The sequence below is a fragment of the Podarcis vaucheri genome, assembly GCF_965113315.1.
Source record: "Podarcis vaucheri genome assembly, chromosome: 17".
Taxonomy (NCBI): domain Eukaryota; kingdom Metazoa; phylum Chordata; class Lepidosauria; order Squamata; family Lacertidae; genus Podarcis; species Podarcis vaucheri.
Window position 1 is genome coordinate 36,794,638 of NC_138755.1, and position 16,896 is coordinate 36,811,533.

The 16,896-nt window shown below is 42.3% G+C and overlaps 1 protein-coding gene across 3 annotated transcripts in view; it reads right to left on the minus strand.

Annotated features, from left to right (window-relative positions):
- Window positions 1-358: 358 nt before the first annotated feature.
- Window positions 359-16,896, minus strand: part of ZCCHC7 (zinc finger CCHC-type containing 7) — a 120,379-nt gene continuing 103,841 nt past the window's right edge. For all 3 annotated transcript variants that reach the window (XM_082204938.1, XM_082204940.1, XM_082204939.1), the window contains exons 7-9: window positions 6,056-6,151; window positions 1,923-2,040; window positions 359-1,135 (exon numbers count right to left, since the gene is read on the minus strand). In XM_082204938.1, coding sequence (XP_082061064.1) covers window positions 708-1,135; window positions 1,923-2,040; window positions 6,056-6,151 — 642 coding nt within the window. In that variant the 3' untranslated portion in view covers window positions 359-707. The remainder of the gene's footprint in view (window positions 1,136-1,922; window positions 2,041-6,055; window positions 6,152-16,896) is intronic.

Below are 16,896 nucleotides of genomic sequence, written 5' to 3' on the forward strand. Positions count from 1 at the left end.
GCCAGTCCAACTTGTGGTGATGCATCTATGACAAGTTAAAGGCAGTTCAGCATATTCCTCAAGGCAGAAGAATGCCGAAGAAGGCGACATCATGGATCAACTCTGGGATGAAAATAAATTAGGATGTAGATGAGAACTCTCTTCAGTATCCTGTTTCCTAGACCCGTTTCACACATCCTACAGAAGCACCAACAGAAACAGCACAAAGTGACTCCTGCTGTTAGGTTGTATGTAATTCTGTTCCCATTTCTGTCAAACATGTGAAGCAGCTTTAAGTCAATTTGTTCAATATCCACGCCCTCTGCGAAGTTCTTCTCTAAAGCCTGCATGGAAATAAAGCACATGTGCTAAAGAGAAGTGCTTTAACAAACAGCAGGATTTATTTTTTTAAAAAGAGAAAAAAGACTGTATGCAACACAGTGGACCAATCCTCATTTTGCTTTGACTCTGTAGCACAACCCCTTACCCCCCACGTTCAATCCAAATACAGAAGTTGTAGAAAACAAGTACAATGTATAATCTCGCATACATTAATCATTTTTGTCACAAACCAAATGAAATGGCACAGGCAAACTCACTGGGTTTTTGTTTTTTTGTATCCCAGCCTGCACTTATGTCTGGTTTTATGTTCCATGGGGTGTGGGTGGGTGATGGTGTGAAAGCTGTCTCAAGCTTAACCCCCAACCCCACATCCACTCCCCCTTCCATCACAAATTGGGTTTCTGTTTCTGCTTTGATTTCTTCTTCCTCTGTTTTATCAGGAATAAACTCTCATCCCTGGGAGAGCTACCACTTGTGTTCTTTCTCCGTTTCTTCTTCCTCCTCTTTTTTGCTGTCTTCAGAGAAACCTGAAGGATTTCTGCTTGGCCTCCATTTGCTGGGAGGCCAAAGGTGCCCTGTGCCCTGGTTTTCCTGCTCTTTTTAAGAGCATCCCTGTTACCACCTCTGGGAAAGTCCTCTTCCATGTTATAGTTACTCTGGACCACCTTCTTATCCTTCCTTCCTTTGGGTATGTTGGCCTGGGACATTTTCTTCAGCTTTTTAGGATGCTTATCTCCTCTCTTCTTTTTCTTATGGCCATTGTCTATGCGTGGTCTCTTCAGAGCCTTTGGCACAAGGCCTGCATCTTGAAGTTCTGTAAAAACCAAGACACTTGATGATACTTAAGAGGTCAAATGATTGATACACACACACACACAATTTGAAGGCTTTGTAGGGCATCCTGCATGCAAAGTAATTAAGCAGTTCGATGAAATATGGATACTCATCCATTTTTTAGGTCAGCTGCAGCCAGAAACTATGAGCAATGTTAAAAATCTTTTACAGCTATATCATTGAGTTCATACCGATCTTAAGCCCCCCAAGCTTTATAACTGTTAGAGGTATATGCTCAACCTCAAATAGGAAATGTAATGGCAACAGTTGCCAATATCGCCCAGTAAAGTAGTTGGAAGTTATAGGCAGGTTTCAAAATAACATGATTTACCTTTTATCAAAATGCCAACTCTGCATTCCAGTGTTTTGGGAATAAAAAGCCACAAATTTGAGCACTGGTTGAAGAGTTCAGAACATTTCATCTAAATGCAGCAGCTTAAACATACAATGAAGCTAAAAAAGAACCCCAATTTCTCAGTAAAGATCAACTGTGGCTTGAGTGCTCAGTAAATCATCCCATAACTGTAAAATATTTCTCCTCTTCGTTTATGTACTCTGAAGCCTGAATTTCAGGCAGGTCTGTCTGGAGCCATATAATCAGAGAAGGTAAATACTTGTTGTTTCATCCTGGTTCTGAAATATCCCCACTTCTACTCCTTTAAATTATCCAGATTAAGTCAAGAAGCAGAAAACCTAACAGCAGCCATGGTTAAAGAGGAGCAAAACAAAAATGTGGACTTAGAAAGCTCAACAAATTTATATCATACCTTGCACTTTTTTCTTTATTCTCTGACGACGCCTCTTGAAATCATAATTGCTATCATAGTAATAGATGAAGGGGGAAGTAGGAAATGTCCCTCCAAACATCCGCCTCTCTGAACATTCCTGCAAAGTAATATTTTAATGGCAACTTTTAAGGCACATTTTCTCTTTCTGCTAGATTCAGTAACTCAAACCCTATCCAGGAAAACAAGCCAAATGAACCGACATCAGTTGGTTTTGCTGACTTGGGGGTGAAGAGATGGTTGATAACTGACATTAGCTAATATCCTTATGTGAAACCAGAGGTGGCTGGTCTACAAGAGAAATACATTTCTCTGCTCCTCTTTGAGTATCATCACCAACTAACTGTAAGGGTAATATCTGGTGCATAATTTGGAGGAGGTGAACTTGGACAGTAATTTTTTTTAAAATATATATATATATCTTAATTTATAGGAATATCCTATCCTAACGTTCTGATATCAAAAAACACACAAACAGTTCACATAAAAAACAAACCACAGTGGTACCTTGGAACTTGAACGGCTCTGTTCTCAAACATTTGGGCTCCTGAACGCCCAAAACCCAGAAGTGCTCCAGTTTTCCACATTCTTCGGAACACAAATGTCCTACGTGGCTTCTGCTGTGCAAAAATCTAGCTGTCGGCCAATCAGAAGCTGCGCCTCGGAACTCAAACGTTTCAGAAGTCGAACGGTCTTCCGGAACAGATTACATTCGAGTTCCAAGCTACCACTGTATCATAAAGCAATTGACAGACAGGAGAGCTGATACCTGAGCCGGAGGTCAGGTTTGACTTCAAAACTACCTGTAACCACTGCAGAGGTTGAGAACCAAATTCAGTGGTCTGCCCCCAGAGACTGATGGGAGCCAGAAAAAATTCTGGAATCCTTGAAGAAATAGCCTGCAGCTTTAGCTAATTGGAAGTCGGAGGCCAACCACCTGTTCTCTAGCTTCTTGCAGAGAAAGGCAGCTGGGAATGTTGAGAGAACTGAGGCAAGCGGAGTGCCTCCTTTCACTCCTGATAGCACAGGCTACATCATCTTGCTGCTGCTGAAGGGCATAGATCAGGTCACACACACTTAATTGGCTTGAAGGGCCAGGTGTTTCAAATGTCTGGGGATGGAGGAAAAAGGACATGCAGACCAGGTTGGATGAATACATCTCCCTCTTCATGCTGAATACTCTATGCTTCTCCATGATAGGTCACCATCAATAAGCAAAGGGCATGTGGAACGAAAGGTGTTGGGGTTTGTTTGTTTTTTTAGTGAAAACCATGTTTCAAACATTTGAGAACTTAAAAAAAAAAATCTGTTGGTAGGAAATTTACAGCTGAGTGTTTCTGAAAAGGAAGAATTGCCAGTGACTTTCCATCTGTTTGTACCACATGTTTTCTAAGACCCCTTCTCCCCTAAATACTTTCAGATAAGGCTAGGTGAAGAAGCACGGCTAATCTCTGATGGCTGTGGAACACGCTCCCCCCTCTCCCAGTGTCTTCTTGGAGATGTTGCACAAAGTCTAAAACTTATGCCACAGACAGATGGCCTTTGCGCCCCTCAATACGCTGACAGTAAAGCCCTAGTGGGTGAAAAAAGCACAAGCCTCCAGAAGCAAGAACTCCAGCTTTTTTCTTTTCTTTTAAAAAAATAATAAATCACTGCACTGAACAACCATCTCAATAGTGTATGACACGCACTTTCTCAGACCTCTCTCTTTCAGGTAAGCTGCCACACACTTTGTACCGTTAAATACTCTGGGGGATGCTCCTTAGCACCACAGCCAACACACAGAGGACGGAAAGCTCAGCCTGCTACCAACACACCTGAGAAGCGTTCTATCTGACTGACAGCTTGGAATGTGAATGCAAGGCACATCTACAAATCCTCCACTTTCTTCAGCCTAGCAGCAGTGGGCACAAACTCCGAATTGCTACAAGAGGCCCTTTGCAATTTAGGTAATGTTGGGTTGGCTCTTTCAATTTATAGTCTTGCCGTTTCTGAGCATAACTTTGAAATGTTCCAGAAATGTTAACTCTTCTCAACAACTGTCTCTGGCTTGTCCCTTTAACCCCCTAGTTGCTTTTCAAATAGGAACACTCCTATTCTCTGCCCAGATTGCTCAGATCCCTGTTCTGAGGAGAAAATGTTGAGCCTTTCTACAGATACAGATAGGGAACCCATTCGAATTCCCCACCAGACACCTCACCACTTATGGTTTGAGTTGGGGGAGAGGGAACTGACAGATAACCTCAAAGATGACAAAGGTCTGAAGGAACGTGTGTCCCATCGCACCAGGAAAAACACACTGGATTTGCCATCCCACACGAGCAATTACATTACACAAATCCATAGCTCCACTCCTCGACCTAAAATCCTGGCATTTCAGGGCTGGAAAACAAGGGGGAAGTTGGTACTCTGCCATCTGTAGTGGATCTTGACTTTATTTGTCACAGCCTCGAGTGATGAACACAACCTCCCCAAACCTTGATTAAAATTCTTTGCGCTGGCTGATAGACTGTGGGAAAAGGGACATATCCTCAGCCATCAAAGCAGGAAACCAGAAACCAATTTTATCACACTGGAAAACATCCACTCAGCTCGCCAAGCATTACAGGAGGCTAGTGAAAAAAATGTGTAGGTGGTTGGCGGGAACCGAAGGAAAAAAACGGAGCACCTGTAGCCAGATATCAGGATGAGGGCTCAGGGTGCACAGGCTACAGAGCCTGCCCCCGGGACTTAAGTTTTTCCTGTTCCTTATGCAATCGTTTGGCAGAAGACCTGCCACTGAGGGGTTGCAGGGCAGTACTGACAGATTCCTAGATATCTCTGGAAATAAACCCTTTAAATCAGGGCGTGAACTTGAGGAATTCCCTCTGGGTAGGCACCACCCCAGGATCAACCACAGAAAATGGGGAACTCGCTTCTTCCCAGTTCACCTGTGAGATGAGCAAGGTTGCGGCATCAGGTTAGGTTGCCTGGACCCAACAGGCCAATATGGGCATCAGACACATCTCACCCATGAGCCAAGTCATTGTGGGAGACAGGGGATGCAACGGAGACAACATGCAGCACCCCTGCAAATTATGGGGAAATGCAGGAAACCTGCAGAGGCATTTGTGGAATCAGCTACTGGTGCTGCTTATCCCTCAGGGAATGTGGTGCTTGGACAGGAAAGGCAGGTGTGATTATGTCAACGGCAACAGAGATCAAATGATAAACCTTTTTCACCTTCCACCTTATTTCCCTTTTCTGATCAGGGTTTGCTGGTGCTCCCGAGCATGACACTGCTCATAGCTCCACCACAGCTTTGTCCACCCACCCTAGACGGCCAACTCTATCCATGCAAGGTCACCCCCACTTATTCCTCCCAGCAACAGGCTGTTTGCACATCATACTAAAGTGTGGTTTAGCAAATTTTGGACACACACAACTATTCTGGTGTCACTGCACATACATTCGCTGCAACCTCACTATGTTCTCAACTTCTCCCATCCTCAGAAGTAACAGGGAGAGAGGAAGTGAAACAAATGCCTTTCTCTCCAGAGCTGATCACATTTAGCTGTGGGTAAGATCAGATGTTATTTATAAAATACAGTAAGTAGACCCACAACTTGCACAGGAGTTACGTTCCAGGGAATTGCGCATAAAGCTAAAATTGCATATAGTCAGAACAACTCCAGAACAACTCCTGGTGACTATGCCTACTTTTCTAAAGCTGGTGAACCTTGTGAGGTATTGGAAATTCTCATGGGAGCCTCCCAGAATCCACACAAGAGCACCCTAGAACCCAGTAAGCAAGGCAGAGAACTTAAAAGTTCTTTCTGCAGCAGAAAAACCCAGCGCAGAAAGCACTTTTAAGCTTTCCACCTTATGTGCTTTAAATTTGTGCAATTGCAACTGGCTGGCCACCAAGTGCGTAAAGCTGGGTCGTGCAAGGTAATGCAATGCACACAAGCTGTGAGCTGACTGTATGCCTAAGGCCTTATTCTGTGTTGAAATTTCCAACTAGCCTAGCTATTCTGAGTGGCTGAAGTCTCTAAACTGCTGAGTAGGGGTACGTGATCAATGCTTTCTTCTTAACAGAATAATCAGAAGCAAAGTTAGACGCTGCTAGGGCTTACATATCCATAGTGGCCTTTCTCTGCACAGTTGTAACAGTACATGGAATCAGAATGTTCAACTTGTGTTTCAGCCTGCTTCAGTGGTCCCGGCCTGGTCTGCAACAGAAAAAACAGCAAGAATTACACATAGCAAGATCCCAAATACAACTAATTAAAATAGTTTAGCAACACACACCTACAACCTAATCAATAACAGTACAATTAGAGTTGTCACCCAATTCTAGATTTTGAATTAACCTCATTTATCAGCTAAGGCTGCGTTTCCATACACATTTATCTGGAAGCTAGACTAATTGTATGTTCATGGGGTCTTAGCCTAGATGTAAATTCTGCTAAAAGTGCGTGAAGTTCTAAGATCTGTCTTGATGCATTTTTTTTAACAGCACAATCTTTAAAATGTGTACAGTAGTACCTCAGGTTACATACGCTTCAGGTTACATACACTTCAGGTTACAGACTCTGCTAACCCAGAAATAGTGCTTCAGGTTAAGAACTTTGCTCAGGATAAGAACAGAAATCGTGCTCCGGCAGCGGGAGGCCCCATTAGCTAAAGTGGTGCTTCAGGTTAAGAACAGTTTCAGGTTAAGTACAGACCTCCGGAACGAATTAAGTACTTAACTGTACTTGGAAACAAGTCTTGTTGAGTTCAGTGGGGCTTATTCCCAGGTAAGCTGTGTAAAACTGTGACCTAAGTATCTTTATAAATGTGTGTTTAGCAAACTTACAGCTAGATCCTTAACCTTTTCAGAGTTATCTGCTTGCACTAGCTGTCTCTGATGAACAGGTCCTTAGATTCAAGGGTGAGAAAGAACTACTTCTGACACCCTGGAAAAACCTTGTAGTTAAGGTAAAGGTAAAGGTAAAGGGACCCATCACTGTTAGGTCCAGTCATGGACGACTCTGGGGTTGCGGCGCTCATCTCGCTTTACTGGCTGAGGGAGCCGGTGTACAGCTTCCGGGTCATGTGACCAGCATGACTACGCCGCTTCTGGCGAACCAGAGCAGCGCACAGAAACACCGTTTACCTTCCTGCTGGAGCGGTACCTATTTATCTACTTGCACTTTGACGTGCTTTCGAGCTGCTAGGTTGGCAGGAGCAGGGACCGAGCAACGGGAGCTCTCCCCGTCACGGGGATTCGAACCACTGACCTTCTGATCGGCAAGCCCTAGGCCAGGTGTCTGCAACCTTTAAGACAAAAAGAGCCACTTGGACCCGTTTCCGAAGGAAAAAAAACTGGGAGCCACAAAACCATTGCGACATTTAAAACAAATATATCTGACAGCGGGCGGGAAGATGACGTCGGGACGGTGCGTGACTAACGCACGCACCACCCCCATGCAACGTCACAGCCAGTACAGCGCTCGCCACAGTGGGGAGTGTCGGGGCGCACAATGCGCCTCCTCCCCTCGCTAGTATCCGCCCCGGAGCCGCGGCAAAGGTGTAAAAGAGCCACATGCGGCTCCGGAGCCGTGGGTTGCTGACCCCTGCCCTAGGCTCTGTGGTTTAGACCACAGCGCCACCAACGTCCCTGCGCCACCCGAGTCCCACCGCGTCAAGGTACACAATACTAAAAAGACCATGTGCTGAACTTGGGATAAGACAGGAGTAGCTGATGTGGGGCCATCCAGATATTGCTGGACTCCAACTCTCATCAGGTCCAGCCAGCCTGGTCAATGGTCAGGGATAATGGGAGTTAGAATGCATAAACATCTGGAGGGGACTACATTGGCTATCCTTGTGGATGGCAACTTCTGATTTCTTAAAATAATGCTTGGGGTAACACAATATTAACTTACTGAAAAGGAAAAATAATCTGTCTTCTATTTTATGAAATAAACATATATCACAGAACCTATTCATCAGCGCGATATATAGCCTCTTAGCCACTCTTAAAATAATTGTATGGAATATAAAAAGGGTAAATAAACCTACATCTGTAGACCTACAGTTTTATGATTCTATTTTCTGTTGAGTGCAAATAGCAGACAGATTAAAAATTGCTGCTTATCAATGTTTTTGTTCCAGAGCTGCTTATTTTAGTAAATTGGTAATAATGAGTGGAAATATTTCCAACCAATATTATCCTGCTCCCCAGCGTATAGAAAGTATAGCAACAATTTTTTTTTTCCATTGGGACATGACTGTACATCAGCAACTGGAAGTAGAAACAATGGGAGCCTGTTTTTCTGTTCTATAAATCTTGCAAAAATCCTTAAGGAGTTTTGGATGCATGAAGAATGTGTGTTCGTGTAACATCAAAAGATGTCTGCAGGGCACCTCCTTTTGTTTATGTAATAGAAAAGGTCAGATTTAAGGAGACAAATTAAATTGAATACTTGCTATTCAGATTAACTATGCATATCTCCCTACAGCTGTCCAAAAGGCAAAGGAGAGGGGGGAAAGAAAGAAAAGAAACCCAATATGTTGTCAAGCTCACTATATTCTCATTATTTCAGATTTTAAAAAGCATTTAAGGCCTCTGATCCAATAGGTACAAAATGAAGTATTCATGATAGTAGCTGCTCTGTGTTATAGGATTTTTTGTTACAAACATTTAAATAATCTATATTTTGTAGGGTGATATCTTGAAGATTACTTCACTATCAATATATAGAAGTAATAACCCAGTAGATAGCATTACCTATGAAAGGTCCATCCCATCTGCTATTCTTGCTGAAAGCTTTTCATGCACCAGTAAACTCAGTAAATATCAGAAGATAAAGCATAAGCCTACCACGCCACGGATTTACTCCTAATGTCTCCTCAAAGTGCAGCCCCGATGCAACGATTACAAATGATTTTCTTCTAATGTCATTTTACATAACCCTTTTTTCTGCATGAGTAGTTAGTGCGGAATGAGTGAATGAATGAATGAATGCCATTAAAACAGTTAATCATTATCTGGGACACTGGCCTTCCTCCCTTCTCTGCAAGGAATCTCCATGACAAAGGCCAAGAGATCAAAATGCCAGGGCTGCCTCCACCGCCTATTTCTGACAGTAATTTTTTATGCAAATGGAACTGCTGGGCAGCTCTTTCTGTGACCTTGAGATGCCCTTATCTTAAACTGACTTTGATCCAATGAGGTCTTGCTTTTATGAAGCTCATTACTTCTTAAGATATGCATCTGACTTAAATTTCACTAATTAAAAGGAATTGCCTATTCACATTTTTCCCCTGCTCTATCTTCCAACTACACACGTACACAAGGAAAAAAACCAGCATGACATGAAATGAACACTAATTTCTTTTCATTCATATGTGACTTGGGAGAAATTTGCTCAAGAATGATGCTAAAAATTATTTATTATATTTACACCCTGCTCTTATGAGTCACTCCCAAACAGTCTCCTATCCAGATTTCTGTTCAGGTACATACCCACTTAGCTGCAGCTTCAAGTACTCCCACAGCATTCAGTGAAAGCACACTACAATATTCCCACAGCTGACCATGCAGTATGAGATTTGAACAACACTTTTGGCCAGAATCCAAAAAGCTCCTTTAGTCAGATCCAAGACTCCAGTGACCTGGATTGCTCTTTTGACTTTTTCCCACTTAACCATCGCCTCCTGTGTCACACTGCAAACTATTTTTGAAATTATCTGGAATTCAGAAAACAGGTTGGTACGAGGAGGGACAGGTGTACTACTGCCAGGGTGTGGGGGAAGAGACACGAAATCATCCACAGGACACATGAAGACAGACCACATTTTCCCACCTTCCCCACAAGAATATAATGGCCTTACTGAACTCAAGATGCACTACATCCAGGGCATTCCCCCGATCCACCAAGTTTGCAACTTGTTTTTGAGAAAACACTCGACTCTATTTCTCCTTTACATCTGCAGGCGAGGCAGTGGAAGTGCTGGACCAGTGTCCTGCCTGGGTAATGGACTGGATGAGAGCCAACAAACTAAAACTCAATCCAGATAAGACTGAGACACTGTTAGTGGGTGGTTCCCTAGACCAGGTGGGTGGGAGATTGCCTGCTCTTGATGGGGTTACATTTCCTCTGAAGGAACAGGTTTGTAGCTTGGGGGTACTCCTGGAACCTCTGCTGTTGCTCGAGGCTCAGGTGGCCTCAGTGGCCCGGAGTGCCTTCCATCAGCTTCAGCTGGTGGCTCAGCTGAACCCCTATCTGGACAGGAATAGCCTAACTACTGTTGTCTATGCTCTGGTAACCTCAAGGTTAGAATACTGCAATGAGTTATACGTAGGGCTGCCTCTGAAGATGGTTCGGAAACTTCAGCTAGTGCAGAATTCAGTGGCCAGGTTGCTCCCCAGGGTAAGATGGTTTGAGCATATTACACCAATCCTGGTCTGACTGCACTGGAGTTTCCGGGCCCAATTCAAAGTGCTGGTTTTGACCTATAAAGCCTTAAACAGCTCATAACCGCAATGCCTCAAGGACTGCCTCTTTCCATATGAACCTGCCCGGACCCTGAGATCACCTGATGCCCTCCTTTGTCTGCCTCCTCCTCCAGAGGTCCGGAGGGTGGCAACATGAGAACAGGCCTTCTCTGCAGTGGCTCCCCATCTGTGGAATGCTTTCCCCAGGGAAGTTTGCCTGGGGTCTTCATTATTACACCTTTAGGCGCCAGGCAAAAACATTCCTTTTTAACCAGGCCTTTGGTTGATTTGATTGACATCCTATGTCCTTTTAAGATGTGGTTTTTTTTTTGGGGGGGGGGTTATTGGATTATTGCTTTTATTTTGATTATGTATTATGTGGTTTTATATTCGGATTTTATTCTGTGAACCGCCCTGAGACCTCTGGGTATAGGGCGGTATATAAATTCAAAAATTATAATAATAAATAATAACAAACCCAAATCTCATAAAACCAAATCTTATGCAGCAGAGAAATGTTTAATGGCAAGATTGTGAAAAAAGAATAAAACACAAAAAGCGACAATTGCTTACTAATCTTCCAAGATCTCCTGAATCTGAGGTTACAGTCTTGTGACATTAATCAGTTTATACCAGCTCTCATTCGGCTGGTATAAAAAGGTAACCTGGCATCACTGGGAGTCAGGTGATGGAAATGTTAAGGGCAGGGAAATCATAATCTTATCCATCCACCAAATCCAGTTCCTCATCTCTGCTCTACATAAAAATGTCCATGAAAGCATTTGCACTTGTGCCGTGTGACTCCCCCCTTTCCCACCCTCTACCCTCTCCAAATCTGCTGTGGACAGTTGGTGGAACTCCCAGAACAGATTTAAGGGTCATGCAGAGGGAAGCCCTGTTGCGCAAGAGAAAATTATTGAACTGATGGGAGGCTTAAAGGTAAAGGGACCCTTGACCATTAGGTCCAGTCACGGACGACTCTGGGGTTGTGGCGCTCATCTTGCTTTATTGGCTGAGCGAGCCAGCGTGCAGCTTCCGGGTCATGTGGCCAGCATGACTAAGCCGCTTCTGACGAACCAGAGCAGCGCACGGAAACACCATTTACCTTCCCGCCAGAGCGGTACCTATTTATCTACTTGCACTTCATGCTTTCGAACTGCTAGGTTTGCAGGAGCAGGGACTGAGCAATGGGAGCTCATCCTGTCGCGGGGATTCCAACCGCCAACCTTTTGATTGGCAAGCCCTAGGCTCAGTGGTTTAACTCACAGCGCCACCCGTGTCTCTGATGGGAGGCTTATTTAATGCTATATTATTGGATACAGTCCATAAGCCCAAACTTGAGCTTTGTTTGCATCAGAATTTTTGCTATGAATTTTTGCTTATCTTAGCCAACAAATATGCATCTGAACTACACCATCCTTTACTGGAACAATCTTGAAATCTATGTAGCTGCAGCTATCCTCCTGTAATGTGGACAGAAATCTCACAAGTGGGACATAGTGAATGTCGCCTACATACAGAACTGCTCAAACTTTCTTTCCTACTTGGGCTTCTTTCTTGTCCCATCTCCCTGGTTTCAAAGGTGAGGCCTGTGGGTTATTATTTTCCCCCTCTAGATTATGTTTTGGAAAATTTCAGAAATTCATTACATGAATCCAAAAAAATTTCCAGGAACAGAAAACTTTATGAAGTTTCCTTTTTGTTGGAGAGGGGAAAGTAGTTCACTTCAGAGTAAAACTTCCTTCCTTCCTTTCCTTCAGACAAGAAGCTGAGCGATTCTCTCTCCCTCTCAGACTTGGTAATAATTAAGCCTAAGGCTAAACTTTAAAATACAGTTATTCATGACTTGTAATAACTATAACAGTTAAATAAAAAACAAAACAAAACAGAAAAAGTTTGAAATCTACTGGTTCTCTGAAGAACCATAAAAAAATCTTACTCCATCTTCCATGTGACAGTCCAACAGATATTTGAAGATGGCTATCCTATCACCTCTCAGTCTTCTCTTCTCCAGGCTAAACATACCCAACTCCCTCAATCGTTCCTCATAAGGCTTAGTTTCCAGTTAGAATCTGACCAAGGCATTTGTTACTTCTCACTTCCTATATACAGAATACTCTGGCACTATCTTCAGTACGAGAATCTTCATCCCAAAGTAAACTTGCTCTTCCCTACCACAGAAATGCTTTTAAGAACACAAACCTGTCAGGCCCAGGAAGATGCAGATGACAAGCTAAGATGGCACACTAGATTGGAGTGAAGGAGCATGTAACATAGCCATAGCTTTGGGATTATAGTCAGCTAGCAACGTCATGTCCGGCATTGTTTGGGAAATCTAAGAAACCCCCAAATCAGTGCAGTTTTAAAATTAGGTGTTAAAATCAGTGGAATTCTGAAAGTTTCAGTCTGCCATCTTGATTCAAAATGATATCCAATTGTATCTAAACGTGCTCCCTGATCTCAGGAACCATCATGCAAAATTTGGTTGCAGTATCTTAAGAAGTGTCCAAATTCACAGCAAACAAACAGCTTTCCAAAATACAGCAGATTTTTCTATCTAAAACTGTATTCCACCAGCCACAACTCCTCGCTTTCACTTCATTTATAAGTCTTTTTCTCCTGAGAATCCTTAAAATGTTACAGTAGCAGCACCTTTTTGTGAGCTCTTTCCATTGCATTGCTATCATGTTTAAAGGTTTTCAGGAGGCAGTAGACAGCACATAGGGAAACTGCAACCTTTCATTTGGGAAAATCCTAAGCATTATATGCTAACCAAACGGCCCTCAGCTGAAACACAATTTGCTCGGAAGGGCTCTGAGCAGGAGGAAGTGACTGTCATGTGTAAGCCCTCTCCTTTCTCCAGAAGATTAATCCAGACAGACCACACAGCCTGAATGAAATCACGCCACACTACAGTATAGACTCATGCACTTTCTTCATTCCATTTCTCCAATCTGAGTGTGATAGGCAGAGGGAAAGAAGAAGCAGCGGCTATGCATTGGCCAGGCAAATGTATGGTGGTGAAGTTGCTGAAAAAGATAGAACTGGAATGGGAAAGAGGGGAGAAGCTAGATAATTATAGTCACTGGAACCAGGAGTCTCAAATTATAACTTTCCCCACCCAATGAGCGCAATTCAAAGATTATTGGACAGGCCTGCAAAACTCTCTTTTTAAAGTCAACATTTCCTAGACACCAGATAGGAGGACAAACCTGCTTCCTAACATATGCAGCAAATCGGGTGCCAGTCACCAAGTACAACTTTTTAAAGGTGTCAAAAGGTGCATTCCATCCCGATAATTTCAGTGGAAACTACATAATTTACCCTTGAAACTGATATAAAGTATTCATCTTGAAGCAGTTGCTCCATTCATCTCCCCAGTGGAGTGAAAAGCTCCACGACCTTTTAAACTAAACTATAGGTCTAGTTCTCGAGGACTGGTCCGCAGAGCTGATTGGTTCAAGAATAGCTTTCATTGACTTGATAAGGAGAAAAAGATTGGTTGAGACAAGCTGAAGCAAGCAAAAGTGCCTCTGAATCATCAAAGACTCTCCACACACACTATTATGGTAATGTAACCAGTGATGCACCCGATATACATTATATGTAGAGCACCTAAGGTATGGCTAAGTATCAGGCAATAACTTAGTAGCTGATGTCAGGTGCAAGCAATTAACAGTGAGGAGAAATTCTGCAGAATGGAGTTTGTGGTTACGAGCCCTGCTGATACATACATAAATGAACCTGCAATGTGCATAACCAACATAGACAATTAAGATGATGCAATATTTAAGAAGCAAGTTTCTAATAGTTAAAACGGTCTGCCTCTTATATGAAGGACAAATCTGTGACACATACATGTTAATAGCAGATGCACCATATCATGGTAAGTAGAAACAAGCAAAATTTTCTATCTCAAATAACACTCCATTAAGTATAGATGATGAACTATTTCATCCTTTTTAGGAGACATACTACATGGGTCATTTTTTCCAGTTTAAAAATTGCCAATACCGGATATAATTTAATGTCATAATTGTGTACTTTCTTTGGACGGGTGGGGGGTTTGAATCATGTCACGCACCCAATAGATTCCCACTCCACTGGGTAATTCCTTAATTAGGCAGATTTTTGAAACATGTATTATGTACACAACAGACCGGAACAGCTCCTTTCGATGTTTTTCTCTTCTTTTTCAGTCCTATTGAGTGATTGCATCATTAAGTCACACATGCTACAAAATAACAATCCTTTTGAAAATTCATGAAAAAGAGCTGCACACACTACTAATTTATAGAAGTGTGAATGTCAACATTTTGACTTTAAGGTAAAAGTACTTAAAATGTTAACAGACTTGATGTTTGACTTATTTAAATTAAACTTTTTTTCCATAATAAACCCAATAAAATCCAAAGCTTTCTCCAGAAAGGTTTACATTTTTCCTTCATAGATTGCATTCTGGTTGTGAACTTTGATCTGAAGATTAAAGCTAGGAATGGTTCCATGTAGCTATGACCAAACCCCATAAGATAAGGGCTCTTATGGGAAATGCTTAAATGCACCTGAATACTGTCAGAGAGTGGAGTATGATATTAGGTTTTGTTTAAATGGCAGGCTTTTTAATTGGGCTAGAACTTGCAAATGGCCAGAAAAATGACATGTAAGTTGTTCAATACATAGTACAAGTGGTATGACACAATAGCTTCTACAGAATAGACATTACATAATGAATTGTAAATAGATGTAAATTATAGCAGCTACCACTATGGAAAAATGTTAAAATCTACAGAGAAAAAGCCACTGTGAACATAATCTTTTGAAGCTTACATATATGTAGCACTTTCAAATATTGATTTGCAATATCACCCACACACCCACACACACACACCCTAGACTGAGAAATGCAAGCCAACTTCTAAACGCTCCAAAATCTTCATGGCTTAAAAAGCATCCTAATTTCCCCCAAAGGTCGTGCCACATACTCACTGGTCCATAGCTAATTTTACATGGAATGAAAAGCATTATTTAAATAGGGTGGTGCATTAAACTCCCAACCATTTCTTATGGAGCTCTCAAGCTCCAGACCTATCTTTCCTCTATTTTAATTTTAAAGTAAGTTAGCAGAGGCTTCCTGCTTAATCCCCAGAGACTACCTGTACAGTGACATAAACACACAAATTTATGACAGCAACATAAATGCTCCTCTAAAGTAATGTGCAACATTAAGTGAAATCGTTTCCTGGAAAGATATTATAGGTATCTATATTTTATTTGCCATCTTAAACATATCTGGGTCTTTATGGCCTTATTTTAAAAATGTATTTCCTTTTTTTATATATTTCCTGGTGCAAATGGACTGCATAAATAAGCAATGTGCTATGAGGCTTCAGACTAGCCGATAAACCCTTTCAATTTTCATGCCAGCTTCTTCTTTTGTAATTCAAATCTGGCTGGAAACTGGCAGCTCTGAAAACTGAAACAAGCACTGCCACAAATACCTTGTAATGCTATCGACCTTGTCTGCCCATGCAGTGAGAAAGGGGGATGCATATGTGTCTGCAGTCATCCAGATAACACAACTCATTTTTGGGGGGGATAACAGAAGCCAGCCCCGGACTGTGCACCAAAAGCAGAGTCATTACTAGGCAAGCTAGAGAATAAGTCTCTTCAAAATACAGAGCACATTTTAAAAACCATACGCAGAGCTCAGCCAACTGCTTTCATTACCAATTTTAATTTAGCTCCTTCAGTTTGCCAACCAGATAAACTCTTCAGTGCTGTTTTTTTTTTAATCTATTTGCCACATTTTATGTTTAAGATTATAGTAATATGGGGCAGAAGGAGGAATCACTTTTAGAGGAAATAAAGAAACAGAGCCGCTTATCAGCATCCATCAGAAAGTTCATTAATCAGCAAGGCTTTGTGCCCCCTAAATTGAAAGGTTAAATAATCCTCTCAGGGATATTTCTAGGAATCTCCACCAATTGCCGGCGAGGGGCTACCATTCACAACACTCTGGATCAGTGACAGGGTATTTTGCCAATGTTTGGACCTCAAACAATGATGGACAAATGGCCTAGCTCACAAAGAAGCCTCTTAGCTAAAAGGATGGAAAGGAACCACAAGCTTGGATGATGATTGGGAGTGGAGGGGGAAAAGGAGATCCTACGTTCATTTATCAGGACGTTTATGAGGGAAGCTAGCATACTTTTCTAAATGAGCCTGAGTACAACGGCATATGAACATATGTGCATACAGTGGTGCCTCGCAAGACGAAAATAATCCGTTCAGCGAGTCTCTTCATCTAGCGGTTTTTTCGTCTTGCGAAGCAACCCTATTAGCGGATTAGCGCTATTAGCGGTTTAGCGGCTATTAAAGGCTTAGCGGCTAAAAGGCTATTAGCGGCTTAGAAAAAGGGGGGGAGCGAAAAAAAACGCAAGACTTGCAAGACGTTTTCGTCTTGCAAAGCAAGCCCATAGTGAAATTCGT